Below are 21,957 nucleotides of genomic sequence, written 5' to 3' on the forward strand. Positions count from 1 at the left end.
TAGTACTGTTCTGGTTGTTCCATCAGCCATTCCCCTATGCTCCATAGCATTCCCCTCTCTCTCTCCCTCCCCTCAGGCCTCCCTACACCCTTACACACAATAATACTGAAATAAGACCAATTAATAACCCTACAGTGTCCTCTAAGTGTTCAAGTGAAAGGAAGAGTCACATATCTCTCACTTTAAATTAAAAGCTAGAAGGGAGCCTGGGTGGCTCAGTGGGTTAAAGCCTCCGCCTTTGGCTCGGGCCGTGATCTCAGGGTCCTGGGATGGAGCCCCGCATCGGGAATCTCTGCTCAGCAGGGAGCCTGCTTCCTCCTCTCTCTCTCTCTGCCTCCTTGTGATCTGTCTGTCAAATAAATAAATAAAAATCTTTTAAAAAATTAATTAATTAATTAAACGTGATTCAGCTTCGTGAGGAAGGCATGTCGAAAGCCAAGATAGGCCCAAAGGTAGGCCTCTTGCTCTGAACATTTAGCAAAATTGTGAATGCAAAGAAAAAGTTCTTGAAGGAAATGAAAAGTGCTCCTCTGGTGAACTCATGAGGTTTGAGAAAGCAGAACAGCCTCCCTGCTGACCTGGAGAACGTTCTAGTGGTCTGGGCAGATCAAACCAGCCATAAATTTCCCGTATGCCAAAGCCTAATGCAGAGCAAGGCACTCTCTTAATTTTCTGGAGGCTGGGAGAGGTGAGGAAGCTGCAGAAGAAGGCTGGAAGCTAGCAGAGTTTGGTTCATGAGGAAGGAAGTCCTCTTCGTAACGTGAAAGTACAAGGTGAACGGCAGGGGCTTCTGAAGCTGCAGCAAGGTGAACGGAAGGTCAAGCTCAGAGAGTAAGTGACCGGCGACTGCGCTAAACAACAGACTTTCAGCGTAGATGAAACGGCCTTGGATTGGAAGAAGATGCCATCTAGGACTTTAATAGTTAGGAAGATAGTTAGGAAGTGGCTGGCTTCAAAGCTTTGAAGGACAGGCTGACCGTCTTGTGAGGGGCTGATGCAGATAGGGACTTAAGTCGAAGCCTGTGCTGATTTACCATCTCATAAATCCCGGGGCCCTTAAAAAGTGTGCAAAGTCTACTCTATGTTTTATAAATGAACAACAAAGCCTGATGGTAGCACCTCTGTTTACAGTATCGCTTACTGAATATTTTAAGTCCACTGTGGAGACCTGCTGCTCAGAAGATTGCTTTCAAAATATCGACAATGGGGGCGCCTGGGTGGCTCAGTGGGTTAAGCCACTGCCTTTGGCTCAGGTCATGATCCAAGGGTCCTGGGATGGAGTCCCACATCTGGCTCTCTGCTCATCAGGGAGCCTGCTTCCCTCTCTCTCTCTCTGCCTGCCTCTCTGCCTACTTGTGATTTCTCTCTGCCAAATAAATAAAATCTTAAAAAAAAAAAATATCGACAGTGCACCTAGTAACTCAAGAGTTCTTGGTGGAAGAGGATGATGAGATGAACGTTTCCATGGCTGCTAAGCCAGCATCCATTCTGCAGCTCGTGGATCAAGGAGTAAATCTGACTTTCAAGTTCTTACTTAAGAAATACGTTTTGCAAGAAATGTGAAGATTCACTGAAAGGATAACAAAGGATTTAGAATTACATAAACTTAGTTGATAAAGCAGTGGCAGGGTTTGGGAGGAACGACTCCAATTTTGAAAGAAGTTTTATTCTGGGTAAAATGCTGTCAAACGCATGCCACAAAGAAATCGTTTGTGAAAGGAAAAGTCAACCAAGGTGGCAAACTTCATTGTGGTCTTATTGTCAGAAATTGCCACAGCCACCCCGACCTCCAACAACCACACTCTTCATTGGTCAACAGCCATCAGCATGGAGGCAAGACCCTCCATCTGCAAAAAGATGGCAACTTGCCAAAAGCTCGGATGATGGTTAACATTTTTAGCAACAAAGAACTTTTAATGAAGATATAATCATTGGGTTTTTTTTTTTTAGACATAATGCTATTGCACCCTTAATAGACTAGAATATAATGGCAACATAACTTTTATATGCACTGCGAAATCAAAAAATTCATTGGACTCTCTTTATTGTGGTAGTCTTGATCTGAACCTACAATGTCTTCAACTATGCCCATAGAAATATATGAAAGCCTCTAAGAAGTCCCACAATAGAGAGATAAGCTTAACTTTTTTTATTCCAGAAGTTTGTTAATTAAATTTTGATGGAACAAGCTTTGAGAAATGCTGGATTCATAGAAGTTACTGTATAAGACAGCCTTTTTTTTTTTTCTTTCCACTACAGAAAAAGCTTTATTTTTTCTAATTATTATTTTTTCTATTTATTTTTTCTAATTGAGGAACACCTGCTCATTGAAAAAAAAAATTAAGAACAGAAATAAAGAGGACAACAACAAAGAAAAAATAGACCCTTCTTTCCACCACCGAGTGATAATAACTATGAACATCTTGGGAGGATTTTTATCCATGTGAAGTGATCCAGAAAGTTAGGAATAAAAAGAAACCAACTGCCAAAATGAAGTCGATGGACAAAAAAAGATAAACTAAGAATCTTGGTAATTCTAGGATCCTCAGTAAAATCTTTGATTCATAAGGCCTTTGCCCTGCCCTCTCTGATGTGGGGCATTCCGGTCACAAACATAGGTATTTGAAATTTGAATTTGTAACATGTGGCTCATTGACACCTGTTCTCCCTATGAACATACCTGATACCTCTTCATTTTAGTTTTTGAACAAATCAAAGAATTATTTGTTGAGCACGTGAATCAAGGGTTAACACAGCTCTTCGACCTCTGCGCTATTCCCACGTTGAGCTGGGGGCTCTAGGATGTGGAGCAGCATCTCTGGCCCCTTCCCACTGGATGCCAGCAGCACTCCTCCCCCTGCTGTGACACCCAGAAATGATTCCAGACATCGCCAAATGTCCCCCTAGGGCAAACCAGGGAGGACAAGGTCTCCCTCTTTGAAAAACCCTGGATTGTGAGAAGGAAAGGATGAATAACCACCAGATTGGAGACAACAAAAGAAAGGGAAATAGAGGGACGCCTGGGTGGCTCAGTTGGTTAAGCAGCTGCCTTCAGCTCAGGTCATGATCCCAGCATCCTGGGATCGAGTCCCGCATCGGGCTCCTTGCTCGGCAGGGAGCCTGCTTCTCCCTCTGCCTCTGCCTGCCATTCTGTCTGCCTGTGCTTGCTCTCGCTCTCTCTTTCTCTCTGATAAATAAATAAATAAAAAGAAAAGAAAGGGAAATAGAAACGAGAGCAAAGGGAGTCTGAGGAAGTTTCTCTCACCTTCCATGGGGACAGTAAATCTAGACCCTGGCCCTGTGGCCCTGACAGAGTGTACTATGCACATTTGACACAACAGACAGATTAGCAGGCATTCTGTTGAAGGGCCAGCTGAGGTCCCTCTGACTAGAGGGAAAATGTGCTCCTTAATGATGGCACAGCCTCTAAGAAAACTGGAAATATTTTGAGCATTTTGCAACCACTTTCTAAAGAGACACTTTCTAATTTCTTTGGGGGAAGTAAATGCCTTTACACCCTTAAACAATTTTCCTGAAAGCTACGTAATATGAGAAAATAAGCCTTCTCATCAGCACTCCAGAAAAAACAAGTCAACACTAAAATAAACATGTGCTAGGAAGTTAATGTTCACTCGTTTGGCACGGATGGTACCTGAACTTCATGCAGAGCACAGACTTAAAGACTCACCTTTGGCCCTTGGGTTCCTATGCCCCGAGGCCCAGAGGGGCCTGGGGGGCCTCTGACACCAGGCTCTCCCTGAAAAGACACAATAAATGACAAGTTACTGACCTGAGACAAACAACAAGAAAAAAAACCTTTATGTTGTATAGTTTATATAAAATGTTATATTTCATGTTAAAAATATTTTGTATAAACTTTCATATATCAAAATATATTTTAAAACCCAAATCCTTGAATTTGACTAAGATATTGAGCCCTTCTCTTGCAGATCACTTTCCTCTACTTGACAAAGGGAGTGTTATTACCTTTTGTTTTCATTTCTTATTGCCATTTAAGGAACCTTCCAGCCAACTGATACGGGTCCATTTCAAAGCAATCAAGTTAGTTAACTTCTGACAACCTCAATGTACTTTTTGATAACTCCCTTCCTGGAGTTTGGAGAAGTGCCGCCATTGTGAGTGGAGGGAGAAAGAAGAGAGGAGAATAAAAAGAAACCATTGAAAGCTGTAACCCCATCCTGAACTAGTTGCTTTTAGTATTTTATGCAACAAAAATTATGCTACTAGGGGTCAAGGATGAGCTTTGAGATATTTCTGCCCTAGAAGCAGTTGTGGTTACAGGATAAGTTCTATATAAGCTTTGCAGATCCCCTAAAGCCTTTTAGAACAGGCATCTAGCCCAGAAGAGTGGTGGGGCCTGATTAGGGCAGCTCAGGCCCTGTGGTTGGATCTGTGTGAGATGTGAACGAACAGAAATTACAATCTCTTCATTAGCCGCCTTCTGTGTACCCAGAACTCTGCCCTGCATGTTCGTACAAGTTACTGGATGTAATTCAGTACTCATGACAACCCTGTGTTACAGCGATGACTAACTCATCTAACATTTCTGAACCTCAGTACATTCATCAGATATACACAAAATCACACTTAGGTTTCCTGAGGACGACAGGGAAGTAAGACAAAGAATACGAGTGTCTCGATCACAGTGTCTAGAGACTGTGATAGAGACACACAATCTATTGTATCGTGACCACATAATACATAATACACAATTACACACAGTTCAATAGATTTTACCCAGAACCATTCAATGTTTTACCAGAAATAATTGTCTTCTTTGCCTGGGTCCTGAGAAGCCTACCCCAGATAAAATGGCTCCCTCTTTTGTGCCATTGTGCCTATCTAGCTGAGGAGGCACTTGGGAAATATTAATGCCTCACCCCAGCTGTGTGTTGTTGTTGTTTTAAGGATTTATTTATTTGTTTTATTCTCAGTGGAAGAAGCCTGATCTATGAGACCACATACTGTATTCCATTTGTATGAAATGTCCAGAAAAGGCAAATCTATAGAAACAGAAAATAAATCCATGATTGCCTGGGATGAGGAACAGGAACTAGGACAAGATTAACTGTATATGGGCACAAGGGATTTTATTGGGGGGGGAGAAAATGTTCTAAAACTGATTTATAGTAAGGCCTACAACTTGCTAAATTTCCTTTAAAAATCATTGAAACATATAATTGGAGTGTGTGAGTTCTAGGATATATAAAATATGTCTCAACAAAATTATAAAGAAAATAAAGAAGAAGAAGAGGAAGAAAGAAGCCAAAGCCAGCCAGGCTTTGAAGGTAAATCTCCCAAGCTCTTTGCCTGAGGTCCCATTTCATTCATGTTCTGTTTGGAGCTAAATAGCTTCTAGATTGCAACAGTGCAAAATCATGGATTATAAGAAATTATGAAATTGTTTATCTAGCAAAACAGCCCATCCTCATTTAACTTTGCTTTTTACTTATAAATCCTAAAGAGAAAACAAGGCCTTAAAAGAAAAGGAAAAGATGTAAACTTCATTGCCAACTTAATGCTTCTTATCTCTAATTTCATAATTACCTATTTCCCTTGTGCCCGCAAGCCACTTTTATGATTTTGGTCACCTGTCTCCATCTCTCCCTCATAGTCCACAGCTGCTTTTGTGAGTGCAGGTACTAATTATCTCCCTAACACCTCTCTCCTTCTGATTCCCACCTTTGAGTGACCCCAAGTTTCTCCCAGCTGAAATGATCACTTATCAAGAGCTCCAAGTAGAGAACATGTTCCTGTACATTTCTGTTGTCTCTCCTTTCTTGAGTCTCCTGACTCAAGATATGTACCTTCAGAGGGAGCATAAATTCACTGGGGGAGAGTCTCCAGTTATCCCTGACTGATTCACACACTTGCTTCATTTTGACGCCCACCAGCCAAACAGAACCCAGGTAAACATATTTCAATAGAGTCTACCGAGAACCATTTGATGTTTTGTCAAAAAGAATGCTTTGCCTGGTTACTGTGAACCCCACCCCAGATACAATGGCTCCCTCTTGTGTTGCTATTCACCTCGGCCCTTTCCTGATGAGGTTGGAAGCACAGGGCCCCCAACTGGACATGGTGGATGTGGCACAATGGGGAGTCCACAAGCCCACCTGGAAAGCCTTCTGCTAAGAAAATTAGGACCTGTATTTGAGCAGGTCTCTAAATCTGACAACCACAGGACATAGAAACGTGTCGACACCGTAGGAATAGCATCGACAAGACCCTCAAGGACAAGGAGCTCATCCACACAGAAAGCACAAGGGAAAAACAAAGGATGACTAACCTTTGCTTAAAAGAGATTTAAGAAGCATCTCAATCGAATGCAATGTGTGGACATCATTTGGAGCCCAATTCAGACAAGCCAACTGTAACAAATCTGTAAGACAAGCTGATAAATCTGAACACTGGATGTTTGATGATACTAAAGAATTACTAATGTTTTTTAAGTTTGCTAATGGTACTGCAGTTATGTTTTCTTAAAAAGAGCTTTTATATTTGAGAGATAAATGCTAAGCCTTTATATGGGAGATGTCTGGGATTTGCTTTGGAGGAACGCAGTGGAAGAAGGGGAAGAGGATGGTGGAACAGGATTGACCCCACAGTGATATTAGCTCAAGTGTGATGGGTAAATAGGAGTTCATTTTACTAGTCTTTCTACTTCGACACATACATAATAATCTTCATAATAAAATGTTTGTAACAGTATTTTTTTAGATCTGTGAATGACATCCAATAAAAACCTCACCAGTAAAGGTGAGGAAAGGCTGCCATGATGTTCACTGTTCATAAGGAGAAGAATACAAGATTTTAGAGATAGAAAGATTGGCAAAGGATGAAAGCACACAGATGGATTCAGTATCATTAGAACTTACATATCTTTCACGCATTCTTGGTTATGTCCCAAATGTTACATACCTTTTAAAAATTTAGAATATGGAGACAGGGTAGGAGATTTTTTTATTGAGTAATATTTCTCTTAAGAAAGAATTCGACACTCTGTAATTCATGATATTGTGAAGATTTTAGTTAAAACTTCATTCTCTATTAGTATCAGTCATACTAATAAACACACACATACACACACGCACCCACACACACACTGAGCCCAGGTGGGAAAGCAAGTGGGAAACACAGTTGAAATAAGTTGCGAGTGAATGTACTTCAAGCCAGCCTTGTCTGGGTTTACTAGTGCTGTTCATTCTCTCTCTTACTCAGTTTCCCTGAGTGCAGACCTTGTGGACTCCTAATTGCCCTTTCTGTCCTTGAACCTTGGCCAATGAACTTTGATAGCATGTTTCTCACATCATCTATGGTGCTACAGTGTTTCCCTCAAATAAGCTATCTTTATCCATATAATTGTTGACATATAGCTGTGTTTTATCTATCCAAATAATCTTTTATGATCTTTTGACCTATGTAAATAGAATCTGATATATGCATTTATTTACCTGATGGACTTTAAATCAAGTCTTAGCTTAACATACTCTGCAGACATTACAGTTGGTCTGTAACATAGTTTAGGGTTGTCCTTTGGTGTTTCTGTACCATACTTTTTTTTTTTTTAAATAAAGATTTTATTTATTTGACAGACAGAGATCGCAAGTAGGCAGAGAGGCAGGCAGAGAGAGAGAGAGAGAGAGAGAGGGAAGCAGGCTCCCTGCTGAGCACAGAGCCCCATGTGGGGCTCGATCCTAGGACCCTGGGATCATGACCTGAGCTGAAGGCAGAGACTTAACCCACTGAGCCACCCAGGTGCCCCATGTACCGTACTTTTTAATAGATGGGAATATCGAGTACTTAATGAGCTATGGGAATCCACAGAAATAGTGTCTCCCCATATGGTGTGGTCTTGAAGATGTATTCTGTCTTTGGTTCCTTTGGCCATGTGCCCCTAGAAGGCCACAACACCCAGTGAGGACCTACAAGAGGACCATGGTCCAAACTCACTTCACCATTTGATAGCACCCGGTCTGCCACAATGCAGCACCAGTGGTACCTACGAAATACATTCACCATGACACTTTCAGACGTATGATTTTATTGTCAGTGGTTGGCATGACAATCGCAAATAAAAGGAATTACGACAGGCACTTACACAGCTGGATTTAGCTTCCCATGCAAGAGCTGAGAGTTACTGGAGCCTGCAGAGGGAGCCCTTGCATCAGGAGATAATAAACAGCCCTGAAAACTAATTCTGGAGTTGCCCTTTTGGACTATATCCACAAATTTTGTAAGACCACATAGCCTAAGTCCTACCTCTACCATCCACAAAACAAACAAACAAACAAACAAAACTATTTAGATCGCCCAGAGCTTCCTCTTGGCCCACAAAAGGAATTCTAGACTTGAGATACTCCTCCATTTTCACAGGAAATGGCCAACTTTAGAACTAACTCCCTGTAGTACTTGTACATGTGAATTTAACAAATGATTCAGTGAAAGTTTTCCCTAGATCATAACCCTGTAGAGTGGTTGATTTCAACACCTTTAAAAATCATACATAATCTTATGATGGCCCTGGGAACCATTAATACCGCAAACTTCACTTTTTAATAGAAAGGAAAAGAAACCAAATGCACTATCACATTCATTCTTTTTTTCTCATTGGTAAACCTTTGCTTTGGCAACACTAAAATTACAATAATTAATAATAAAATAAATAATAATTAACATTTATTAAATGTATTATGTGGCAGGTACTTTTCATTCATTATCCCAGCATCAGCTTACTTCATTTTATAGAAAGGAAACTGAGACTTCCAGATAAGGATACATGATTTCCTAGAAACCATGCAGCCAGCAGCAATCCAAACCCAGGTCAGACTCCAGGTCCCACCTCCCTTCTTGGTGTTGGTGAGAGCTGGAGGCAAAACGCTCAAGTCTCCATAGACTTTGTTCCAGCTACCATTTAATGCAAAGACCATAGGTCTGTGGCTGTGAAAGTCCTTTTCCTACATTCAGTTGGTCATACTCTCTCAAGGAGAGGAAAGAAAGCATCCTCAAAACCGCATCCCTGAGAGGACCTCACCACATGTACAGTGCCCAGCTGTCTAAGACTAGCCTCTCCCTCTCCCCATCGTTGCCACTGCTCAGTTTTGTGGTTTACCCCAATGTCTTTACTTAATCTCTTTACAGATCTTCTACCTATACCAATTCTTATTTTTTTCTGTATCCATACTGCGATACACTTGATTTGGCAGAGTAAGGCACACTGTGATGACTACTATGACATCAGTGTGTTAGAATTCATTCAAATGTTTTATAGACATTCTTCCATTAATTTTTCAGAATAAGCCTGTGAGGTGGGCATCATTATCCAGACCACAGAGGAGGAGGCTAAGTCCCAGGGAGAGTAAGTAACTTGCTGAGGTCACACAGCTAGTAAGTAACAGAGGTCCCCTCAGAGGGAGGAGGAAACAATCTATTATACCTTCTGGATTTTATAAGATTTAAATAAGATATTTGAGAAGATAGTGCTCTTCAAGACAAAGTAGCCCAATAAGACTGCCTTCCCCCACCCCCACCACAGCATAGACGAGGCTCTAATCCCTGCTTCACCCTTAGTCTATGCCTGTTAGGTCCCTGCCACTCTTTGGGAGGACTGTGGAAGCAGGTTACAGTTGTTCTAAAAGGGATTTCATGCTTTTCTACTTGGGGGATAATGAAAAGCAAACTGAATTCACTATTAAAAGAATGAGCTGCTAAAAAATTTCCCCAGGAATAGTACTCAAGATTCTACCAAATGAAACCAGGGAATGACTGAGTTTCAAAATAACTCATAAGTCAACGTGATGATTAACAACTGCCTCATGTTTCTTCCTTTCTGGTTTTGTATTTTTTAAGATTTTATCTATTTATTTGAGAGACAAAGAATGAGAGAGAGAGAGAGCATGAGAAGGGGGAGGGTCAGAGGGAGGAGACTCCCCATTGAGCAGGGAGCCTGATGTAGGACTCGATCCCAGGACTCCAGGACCATGATCTGAGATGAAGGCAGTCACTTAACCAAATAAGCCACCCAGGCGCCATCATTTCTGGCTTCTAAATAAAATTAAGATCTAACTACAAAGGCTTTAGTTACCGCAAACATAAGCACCGCTCTGGAGTGGATTCTGTAATGAACTTAGGCACTGGTCTGGTAACTCTGCCGTACCTGCCAGGATGGCCATGGAAATTTAGCTTTTTGTAAGCTTCTGAATAGACAACTTGATACTGAGAATGCGTATTGGTTGTTGACTGGACTTTGTCACAGCACTCTGCCACTTTTCACCGACACCCTTTAATGTGAAAAGGGAGACAGGAACAGTTATCAGCCCAATTATCAGGGAGATGTGAAAATAATGAAGAAGGTGCTAGAAAACAAGCACTCAGATCATAATAACGTTTGCTTTAGCATATTTTCCCAATGTATTTTCAAAATATTTTAAATAATTTCCATTCTTCCAACTAATTTCTCTCCTAGAGCTTTAATATTCACCCCCAAGCTTCAGTGTTTCAAAGTCCATGATAATTTAAAAACTTGCTTTAGGATGGTTGGGGGGGAGTGTTGGAAGAGGAGGAGACAGTCAACAATTTGATTGTTTCTTTTCTCAAAATCAACTCATCAAAGATGAACAAAAGAGTCCCCTGTGCCACGGTGCTGAGAATCTCACTGAAGAGGTAGAGTCTTTCTTATTTAGCTACATTGGGAATCTTGAAAATAGAAATTCTAATATTGTTCCTAATGACAGAGAGAAGAGAAGGCTCTCTTGTAATGATATTCAATATAGTTTCCCACAGAGGGAGAACTTCTCTAGTCTGAATGACTGAAAATAAAAATGTGTTGACGGGTAGCCAATGCTAGTAGGATTTATTGTGTGTCTCCAGGGCTGAAGAGAGAGGTGGTATGTATGTACTGCTGGAGAGAGAAATGCAGAGCTAGGAAAACAGCAAAGAGAGATGAAAGCAGCCTTGAAGGTCACAACACAGACCAAATACAGCTCTGATTTTAAAGAACGTGCATGGAACTGAATTGGGGAATAACCTTGAAAAGTCACCTAGTCAAGTTTTCCTGGTCTTGAATGTGACCTTTTCTGAAATTTAAAGGTCAAGTTGCTTGGTATTTCAACTTGATATGGCTCTGGCTCTAATTAGTCCTGGTTTTGAGCTGATTATCTTGCCTGTCACAATTTTGCAGTCCTGTTATGGGAGGTGGGTTTCTCCTGCTCCAACCTGTAGTCGCAGATGCTTAACGTCACTGTCATGAAGTCTGTATCCAAGGCCAGCCCTCCTTGTCAGAGACTGTTCAAAATGGAGTTTCTTGTCCAGTCCATGTCCACCAATGGAATTCACAAATTCCTAATGCAGCTCTGTGTGAATCGCTCCTCTGTTCTGCCACGGCCTGTTGGTGGTGTGCACATATGTGAGCCATTGCAGAGAACAGAGGGGCAATTCAAATGCTGGGAACATTTTTAGAATAATGACACTCAGTGGAATTTCACAGAGCCTTGCATTTTAATTTATGACTATGGACCAATTTTGTCAAATAAAGCATGTATTTACAATACGCAAATATTTAAAGCTTTTAAAAAATGTTAAACTCTTCTGGGTTTGGGTTTGTGCCTCTCATTAATGTTTATGTAATTTAAGTTTGGATGATGGGAAAGGTTGGCTGCCTGGAAAGGAAAAACAATCTCACTATATGCCAAGATATCTAGAAGATAGCTTTGAAAATGAAGCATCTGCAGATCAGGGCAAGTCAGTCTCTCTGCTCTGATTTATTCATTCATTTCGTCTGCATTCATTCATCCATATTCATAGTCTCCCTCTGACACATGACACAATATAGTATCAACACTGTTTCTCTTGTAAAAGGGCAAGGTGTTCAGCCTTTCTGCTTCCTTATCTCCTTACCTATAAAACAAGGGGGTAGTTTAAAATGCAATGATATCCTAGAAATATTTAGGTAGTATATAATGTCTATTGACATAGTATGCAATAATAATAGCAACAACCCAACATATGCTTCCTACCCACAGATTTTATTCCAACCACTTGATGGTGAAGAAGCCCCTTGAGGGCCCTAACAGTCAGGTTAGAGCCCCTCTGTGCTTACTGTCTTTCTTGGCCCCAGCTCACCTGCTCCAAAGTTTCAGGGAAGAAATGGCTCCTTCTCTGATGAACTAGCACGCCGAAGGGGGCTAAAAGAGCTGAGAGAGATACGTGGCAGATGTACCTGCCCTTACGGAGCTCAGGGGAGGCACTCCTTGCATGTCTCTTCTAGGAGGCCAGGGGTAAACTCTCACACTCAGAGATATCAGTGGCTCAGCCCCTGGGTCCCATGTACCTCTTGAGCCTTTGCAGGTGAAAATACAGGAGCAAAGAGTCAAGTGAACTTCTCAAAGGCAGGTGAGGGTCACATAATGATAGTCCCCAAATCACAAAGCATCTTTTTTGTCTATAGGGGTTCAGTGAAAAAGTACAGGCAGCACGAAAAAAGATCCTTGAGCTTGCCTTCTCCATCAACAAACAAGTCCGGGTCCGGGGAACTGGGCACTAGGTGAGCGCTTCCCATTCAGCAAGAAAATAAGTTGTCAGTTTCTCTTCTAGGCATGTGTCAAAAGCAGATTTTTAAAACTGTATCTCCTATCTACTTAGAAATGTAGTTTTTATAAGAATTTTAGAAGTCTTTCAGAAGCCTTGTCAAAATTCAGATGCAATTGAAGTTAACTGTATATAAAACTACTATAACCACTGATGTCATATGGAATTCTTCCCCTTGGAAAAAAGCCAGAGAGCACCACAAGGGTGCAAGATGTCAGGGACTGCTTCTGATAGGTTTTGAAACACAGAAGCTTTGATTCTAATGTCTGTGTCATATGCTAAACACATGTGCCTAAATAGCACCATTAACTAAATAGCACCAAAACCTACCATAAATTGTCAACCTTAATGGTTTCCTCATTTCAAAACACATTTGTTTTGTAAGTTAATGCGCTTTTAGGCCAGAATTTTAAGGTGACTACACGGAGTTTAAATGAAAAACATATCTGATATGTATCTCTATACAATTATACATACACACAGACACACTCCCACATACTTACAATTTCTCTGGTATTTTAAGTCAGAATGAAAGGAGGTGAATTTTGCATACATTTGAGACCACTGCTTTCACTACCATTGACACCTTTAGGTACTTTGAGGGTCTCACCTCCACCTTACTAAACCAGAAGAACAAAGTTAGGTGGAATTAAACTTTTCTAAATATCTCTCTTTCTTTACTTCTCTCTCTCTTTCTCTGTGTGTGTGTGTGTGTGTGTTTCCAAAAGTTTTCTTCAGAGAAAAAGATGACATAAAGACTTTAAGGCCCCTACCAAAGACGAGAGATGATATTGAAAATTATTTAAAAGCTGGTGTTTGCTTTTAGGATTTCCTTTATTTCCAAGTTTGTGATCCAAGTTCTTTAATTCTAAGACCAGCTTGCATGATTTCCAGGATAAAACTTTTTCTCAGCAGCCACAGGATGAGGTCAAAGAGAGAAAGGAAAGGCAGCTGAGAGTGGGCTGGGGGAGGGGGGAGGCAGATCCTAGCCAATATTCTCTCCTCCCCTCAGCTAGGAATGAGCTGTCTGACGCTGCCTCCCCTCAGCCTTCCGTGTGGGCCATACACATCTATGGCAATATGTTGGTTGTTTCAAAAAGTAAAACAGGCAATGTAAAATTTTGAAGGAACAAGCTTTTTCTTGACTTCCCTCTGCCTAAAATGTACATGATAGTGAATATAGGGGACTTTCAGAGAAAACCAGTATATGGAATCATTTACTAAACGTTTTAGTTTGTATGTTAAATGACCTGACATAATAGAATACTCACAAGAAGCAAATTAAAAAAAAAATGTTTTCTATGTATAATTGCCTGCCTTTATAATCATTGCTAAATGTAGAGCAGTAACTTAATAGTATAATTTATATGTATATGTATATACTATGTATACCTACCTAAATATATAGATATTGACTGTCTATATACATCTATATAGGTATTATCATAGGTATATACTATGTATATTATCTAAAATATAATAACCTATTCAGTGGAAGTATAAATGATCATGTTTCTATTAGAATACAAACACATTCCAATATACATTTAATACATTTAATTTAATTTATTTAATAGATTTTATTTCATGCCATAAATTAAATAAGTTTCTACTTTCCTCACTAAAGGAATATTTACATAATAATTTATATAATAACAAAAGTTTTTACCCATGCTCCACTCAGAGCAGAAAACAGCAAAGTTTACATATTGAAATGTCTTCCAATTTTTAAACTTTAACATTTGACAGATGACTATGCTTTAAGGAAAAAAAAAGAATACTACCATACCCAAGTATGCTTCATTCTCTCCATACCTTCAGTATGGTTTATTGACACTGTCAAGATATGTTAGAGGATTGGATTCAGTTCTGAATCAGACCAAGCCAGAACCTTGATAAAAGTATCTCACGTGTGCTCCTCTGTATAGTTTACATATAGTTTACACAGTACTTTCAGACACACCCTCTCCCTTGGCTCTCGTGATTACGCTAACAGAGACAGAGGAGTCAAGCTGCCCTTTATAGACAATACTTAGTGCCATGGGTCTCCCGCCTTTCACTGTCCCAAGGAGAAGGCAAAAGGGCCCCTGCCTCACTGTACAGAAGCATCGGCAAGGTGATGTCTCTCCCACAGGCTGGGGCAGAGACCAAAAAATCAAAACAAGAAGCTGACATTGAGCAATTAGAACATCTCTTTCTAATGACCCAGAAGCACTGGAAAAACTAAGTAGATATGTTTCTACAGACATGTTTTCTCTTTAGGGTAATAGTAATCGTTCATTCACTTTCCACTTACTCAACATGTTACACAGCGCCTACTGGGTGGCACAGCTACTTCTGGTGCCAGGAATTTGGCAGTGATCAAGACAAAGAGCCTACCTTCAGGAAAACTACACTCTGGTGGGACCCACAGAGCAGTAAATGAGCAAGATGGTTTGAAAAAGTGGTTTTGCTGTGGAGGACATCCACAGGGGCATGTGAGAGTGATGAGTGAAGGGAGAGACAATTGTCCTTTGTTTAGGTGATCAGGCTCAGGTTAGGCAAGATTTGAGCTGTGGCCGTAAGAATGAACCATCTTGACAGAGCCAAGACCCAGAAGCAAGAATGAACTGAAATAGGGTGGGCCAGCGTAGCCCACAGACGGCAAAAAGGAGAAGGGGGTAGGGACTATAATCAGGTCGTGAAGGGATACATAGGTCATAGGAAGCAGTAGGATCTTGTTTTAAGTGCAGAGAGAATCCATCAGAGTGTTTTTTGAGAAGGAAAGTATTCTGATCTGATTCAAGACAGCTCTGCCTGGCAGGTAACAGAAGGGCCGAGGTAGAAGAGGGAAGGCCCATGGAGGGGTTATTTTAACGGCCCAGACAAGTGAAGCAGAAGAAGAAAAGCAGCTAGAATCAAAATGTATTTTGAAAAGAGAACTGACAACATTTACCAAAAGACTAGACATGGAGAGAGAGGAAAAGGAAGGGGCAAAGATGACTCAAGTCTCCTGGCTTGGGCATGAATGAGATGGGTGGTGCCATTTATAGGCTTATGAGGTGAAAATCAAAATTAAATTAAATTTTGGGTCTTAGGTTAGAGATGTCTTTGAGAAATCCAAGAGAAGTTATATGGTAAGAAACTAGATGTGTACAACCAGAGCTTAGGGGGAAAGACAGAAATCTGAAAGGCATCAGCATGAGAGTAGTGGTTAAAACCGTGGGGCTGGATGAGATCAGGGAAGAGATGTCTAAAGAAGAAGGAGGGCTCTGGACTTAACTCTGCCTTGGTACAGAAAACAAAGCATCAAAGGAATCTGAGAGTTGCTACCAGAGAAGAAGGAGAAAATCCACTAAATTAATCCATGTTCAAATTTGTGTAAATTCCCCCGGAAGTCCATAGGTGAAGATAAATAACTATCAATTCTTTAGATGCCACTGCTCCTCTATTATGTCTGATAAAAAGATTTCACCATGACAAATTCACTTACCTACAAAACATCTTCTTAGAAGCTACTATGCTGCCTACTTTAAAATCTTACCTTTGCTCCGGTGTCTCCCACTCCACGTAAGCCCATGGGCCCAGGGGGTCCTGGTAGTCCCCGAGGTCCCTAAGATGATATAATAAGGGAGAGGGTGAACATCCTTGTCATGCGCAGTATTTATCAAGAAGGAAGGAAGGAAGGAAGGAAGGAAGGAAGGAAGGAAGGAAGGAAGGAAAAGAAAAAAAAAGAAAAGAAAAGAAAAGAAAAAAGGGGGGGGATGAAGGAAATTGCAGTGACGTCCACACTTACAGCCACACCAGGATAGCCATCCCCTTTGAGTCCTGGAGCACCCACTGGTCCTCGAGGTCCTTGGGCTCCCTGCGTAAATTCAACACTGGGTGACATCACAAGACTAAATGATGAAACATCTGGCAAAACTTAAGCACAATACCAACCCTCTATGGCAAACATGCACTTGATAAGTGCAAAGGAATGATTTTAAAAATTTTAGAAGGGAAGTCTGCCACATATGACAACTTGTTTTAAGTATCTCTTCATAAGTCTTACCTACTTGTGTTTGGTGGGAAGCGTGGAATGAATACAGGGAATCTATGTGAACCTTACAAAATCCTCTATAGGAAACATATTCATAGGAATTAAAAAAATGACTGATCAGTGATATTTTAATTTTTAAAATTACATTTTTTTCTGGGGTGTCTAGGTGGCCCAGTGTGTTAAAGCCTCTGCCTTCGGCTCAGGTCATGAGCCCAGGATCCTGGGATCAAGCCCTGCATTGAGCTCTCTGCTTGGCAGGGAGCCTGCTTCCTCCTCTCTCTCTCTGCCTGCCTCTCTGCCTGCTTGTGATCTCTGTCTGTCAAATAAATAAATAAAATCTTTAAAAAAAATAAAAAATAAATAAAATAAAATTACATTTTTTTCATATCATAAATTGTAGACAAGTATTAAATAAGAAATTTTAATACATATAGTGTGAGAAGAAGAGAAGGAAAGAATACATAGCAAAATCTCAAGTGTAAAATTTTGAATGTCAAATAAGATAATTATACACTACCTATTGTTAATGTTACACCTAATTTCCTCTCCAATGGGGCCTGAATCACACAGGGAATAAATAAGCCCATATGAAAATTTAAAAAAGATTTTAAAAAAGTTATAAATAGATAGGACACACAGTTTATGATTCATATCTTGAGACCTAGAAAGAAGTCCTAAATATTGCTTTACATGGTAACCTTTAGCAACAAAAACTATAGTAGCTATAACTGGTATCCTATACAGAGGATTGGGAAGTGTGATCACTGCTGATGAAGTTCTAGAACCTAGGTGAGGTTCAGTGGGCTGAGGTCCGGAGCCGATGACCAAGAAAGAATTCTTGAGACATCTTTGGTGCAAAATGGTGGTTTATTAAAGCTCGTGGACAGGACCCAGGGCCTGTGAGGAGTGGCTGGTTATATACACAGGAGTTTGGTAGGTGAGGACAAAGGGGTGTTCAGAAGGGCTATTGGGGTAAAGAAGACGATCAGGATGTTGAAGGCCTGGTTACTATCAAGCCAAGGCCACTTTCCCTCTAATGAGGCATTAGCATAAAGACAATTGGGAGTCTCCTGGTGGAATGTTACATTCCTGCTATCAAGCGTCCTTGTTAGTGAGATTTAGGTTTAGAAGAAATTTAACTTTATTTACTTTTCTTTCTACTTCCACCTCCTTCGGTTTTTTTATGGAGGGGAGGGTGACATTAGGCTTGAGGAACTGAGTTATGTGTCTTTGGAAATTGGGCTATTGATAAGGTAACTTCTTTGTTGTAAATCTCAAGGACATTTGTAAACCAAGAGAGACTCCTGCCTTGCGGGACTGTGATCTCTGCAAGATAACCATTTGTTCTTCTTTTAGGGCAGTCAGGGGTACCTGAGGAATGTCACACATATTACCAAGGGGAGTGGGTGGAGAGGGGGTGCAAGCCGCCAGCCCCTGCTCGCGCCTTGCACCCCCTGCTCCTACTCCCTCATCACTGCCTTTTGAATAACAGAATTTTCTGAGATGTGTAACTCTCCTTCAGATGGAAATCAAAGGCTTTTTTTTTTTTTTTTTTTTTTTGAGAGTGCAATTGCAGGCAAAGTGGGGAGGGTTAGAGAGGAAGGGAGGGAGAACCTCAATCAGACTCCCTGCGGAGCTCAGAGCCCAACTTGGGGCTCCATCTCCTGACCCTGAGATCATGACTTGAGCAAAAACCAAGGCTCAGTCACTTAACTGACCAAGCCACCCAGGTGCCCCACAGATCAAAGAAATTTCTGACTAAAGTAAAAGGGAGAGAGGAAGAAAAAAAAATGAAGAAGACTCTCAGGCTTAGAAAATATAAATCTATTTTGCTATATATAAAACACGTAATTCTTTCTGTATCACATTTGGTTCTGTTACTGTGATAACTCTTCTTCTAATGGCCCTTGTCAACATATATAAATTATTTTGATTTAAGGCTGTTCTTATTTCTAAATATTTATGGTTGGGAAGAAACTGATCATTGGCAGACCTGTGTTTTAGAAAAAGTAGCAGAATTCTCCACACTTTCCTTATATGCAAGGAGCTCACATTCTGATCAACTGCCAGTATTCCAAGCCAAATGTAGCCCCAAACCCAACTCCCCAAAGTTGTTCCTAGCTCTACTTCTAGGAATGAATGCCTGCCAGAAGCAGGGGGAGGTGGTGAGGAAACTTGCATACTCCTTAAGCAATAAAAAAGTTAAGTTTATTTAGAAAACCAGGAATACAATAGCTGCTTTTTTCCTATTAAATCTGAGACTGGTTTTACATGATAAACCTTCTTAAGAATGATCTTTAGGAAACAAGAGACCCCTTATAAAAACTTAATGGACTGTTTATCATCAACAAAAACACAGGATGATCCCTTCCAGTTAAGTGATGGAGAACAAAAAAAGTTCTTTGGGAGCGGTGAATCTTGGTGTATCCTTAGCCACAGCAAACTAACCAATCACATCTCAGAAGGATTTATTGTGCTAGTCCAACCATATTTCAGATTAAACCCTAAACATTCCACATGGACATGTCCCCAAATAAGATGCCCCTTTCTTTCCACGCTCACACAAGGAACAGGCCCCAACCAAACAAAGCAGGAACTGCTCCCTGGTTAAGCTGGAAGGAAAAGAAAACCAGAATCAAAATTCATTTTCAGTTTTTATTCCTAAATTTCAGGACTATAACAGATTATCAGCAGCTGCTACTGTTTATCCGCTAGCACCCATATTGGGAGGAAAAAAATGTTAAAATATTTATAGTTTACAACTACACATTTTTTTTCCCTAGAGATCTGTGTCCTGCGTTCTGTAAAAATTTTAGTTAGCTTGTTACTTCTCAAGTTCATAGGAAATATCGGGGGCAGGGAGAGGGGCACTGCTCTGTCTCAGATTTTTATTCTGTGTCAGATTTTAAATTTGTGTCAGATTTTTATTTGGACTCCTCATAATATTTTTATAGGGAGAATTTTTGTCACTTGGCCTTGATGCACTGGATTCAAGAAAATGTCCTGCAGAGTGATTTGAAACATCTCTCTTATTCAGCAGAAATTAAGGTGGAAATCTTAATCTGGTGTTTCATAACAGACTTTAGGGGAGGGCCTGGGAGCTCCCTGAAGTCATATGCAAAACTGAATTATGTGCCAAGACTTCCATCAGACATTTAACCTTTGAAAGGCTTAAAAAGTAGTGCATTAGGAATGACAGTAGAGACAAAAGGTTGATATCCAGGATCTATAATGAACTCCTCAAACTCAACCCACACGAAACAGGCAAACATATCAAAAAATGGGCAGAAGATATGAACAGACACTTCTCCAATCAAGACATACAAATGGCTATCAGACACATGAAAAAATGTTCATCATCACTAGCCCTCAGGGAGATTCAAATTAAAACCACATTGAGATATCACCTCACACCAGTTAGAATGGCCAAAATTAACAAAACAGGAAACAACATGCGTTGGAGAGGAGGTGGAGAAAGGGGAACCCTCTTACACTGTTGGTGGGAATGCAAGTTGGTGCAGCCTCTTTGGAGAACAGTGTGGAGATTCCTCAAGAAATTAAAAATAGAGCTTCCCTATGACCCTGCAATTGTACTCCTGGGTATTTACCCCAAGGATACAGATGTCGCGAAAAGAAAGGCCATCTGTACCCCAATGTTTATAGAAGCAATGGCCACGGTCGCCAAACTATGGAAAGAACCAAGATGCCCTTCAACGGACGAATGGATAAGGAAGATGTGGTCCATATACACTATGGAGTATTATGCCTCCGTCAGAAAGGATGAATACCCAACTTTTGTAGCAACATGGACGGGACTGGAAGAGATTATGCTGAGTGAAATAAATCAAGCAGAGAGAGTCAATTATCATATGGTTTCACTTATTTGTGGAGCATAACAAATATCATGGAGGACAAGGGGTGTTAGAGAGGAGAAGGGAGTTGGGGTAAATTGGAAGGGGAGGTGAATCACGAGAGACTATGGACTCTGAAAAACAATCTGAGGGGTTTGAAGTGGTGGGGGGGGGTGGGAGGTTGGAGTACCACGTGGTGGGTATTATAGAGGGCACGGATTGCATGGAGCACTGGGTGTGGTGAAAAAATAATGAATACTGTTTTTCTGAAAATAAATAAATTGAAAATTTTTTTTAAAAAAGTAGTGCATTAGGGAAGAATGACAGAAGGAGTATCGTTAGAGGCCAAGGGATTAGAAAAATTGTGGAGTAAGGAGTTGGAACACATCAATTAAATACATCGCCAGTAAAAAACAGGGTGGGGATCTTTATAAATCTGGGCCGCACATTTAACTGGATTTTACTTTTATTATAAAGAAAAGTATAAGTAGAGAGAAGTAGCTTTAAATCATGGAAGTAGGAATATGCAGATTCAGGAAGTTATCAAACTATATGAAAATTGCCATCCAAACATTCTTATCAAGGCCATAGCTATAGTTTTCGCATGAGGAAATTTGGAATTTTCTCCTTGCCTCCTACATAGCTTGGGTTGCCATGTGCCTCGGAGTCAGGTGAGTGGGATGACCATCTTGTTCTAGTTTGTCCAGGACTAGCTCTGTTTTAGCTTGAAAATCCCACATCCCAGAACCTTCTGTGTCCCCAGTAAACCCAGTAAACTGTCACTCTAGCAAGGATAACTGTTAAAGTGATTAGGAATAAGTCAAGCAGAGAAAGTCAAGTATCATATGGTTTCACTTTCTTGTGGAGCATAAGGAATAACATGGAGGACATGGGAGGATGGAGAGAAGTGAGTTGGGGAAAATTGGAGGGGCAGATGAACCGTGAGACACTATGGACTCTGAAAAACAATCTGACGGTTTTGGAGGGTTGGGAGGTGGGAGGCTGGGTGAGCCTGGTGGTGGGTATTACGGAGGGCACGGATTGCCTGGAACACTGGGTGTGGTGGATAAACAATGAATTCTGGAACACTGAAAAGAAATTTAAAAAATAAATAAATTTTTAAAAAGTGATTAGGAACAATGGAAGTGAGGATCCTCCCTCCATCTTTAAAAGGAGCTCTCCAACTTAATAACAGTATATAGGAGATTTCACATTATATTTCAAAGAGGGTTCTAAGTTTTCTTTTCTGAAGTTTTGAAAATCACTGCTATTAGTACTGGATGGATCCTTTTTATCCAGAAGAGGCAATCTGACAGAACGAAAGCCAGTTTCAAAGCCACATAAAAACATGCTACTGGGGCGCCTGGGTGGCTCAGTGGGTTAAGGCCTCTACCTTCGGCTCAAGTCATGGTTCCAGAGTTCTGGGATCGAGCCCCGCATCGGGCTTTCTGTTCGGCGGGGAGCCTGCTTCCTCCTCTC

General features: G+C 40.7%; 1 protein-coding gene across 1 annotated transcript in view; it reads right to left on the reverse strand.

The window, feature by feature from the left end:
- Window positions 1-21,957, reverse strand: part of COL28A1 (collagen type XXVIII alpha 1 chain) — a 158,470-nt gene that overhangs the window by 54,033 nt on the left and 82,480 nt on the right. Inside the window, exons 24-26 of the mRNA XM_004767821.3 lie at window positions 16,382-16,450; window positions 16,130-16,198; window positions 3,689-3,757 (exon numbers count right to left, since the gene is read on the reverse strand). Of these exons, the coding sequence (XP_004767878.1) occupies window positions 3,689-3,757; window positions 16,130-16,198; window positions 16,382-16,450 (207 nt within the window). The remainder of the gene's footprint in view (window positions 1-3,688; window positions 3,758-16,129; window positions 16,199-16,381; window positions 16,451-21,957) is intronic.

This window comes from Mustela putorius, unplaced genomic scaffold, assembly GCF_011764305.1.
Source record: "Mustela putorius furo isolate JIRA1106 unplaced genomic scaffold, ASM1176430v1.1 tig00003845_pilon_pilon_pilon, whole genome shotgun sequence".
Taxonomy (NCBI): domain Eukaryota; kingdom Metazoa; phylum Chordata; class Mammalia; order Carnivora; family Mustelidae; genus Mustela; species Mustela putorius.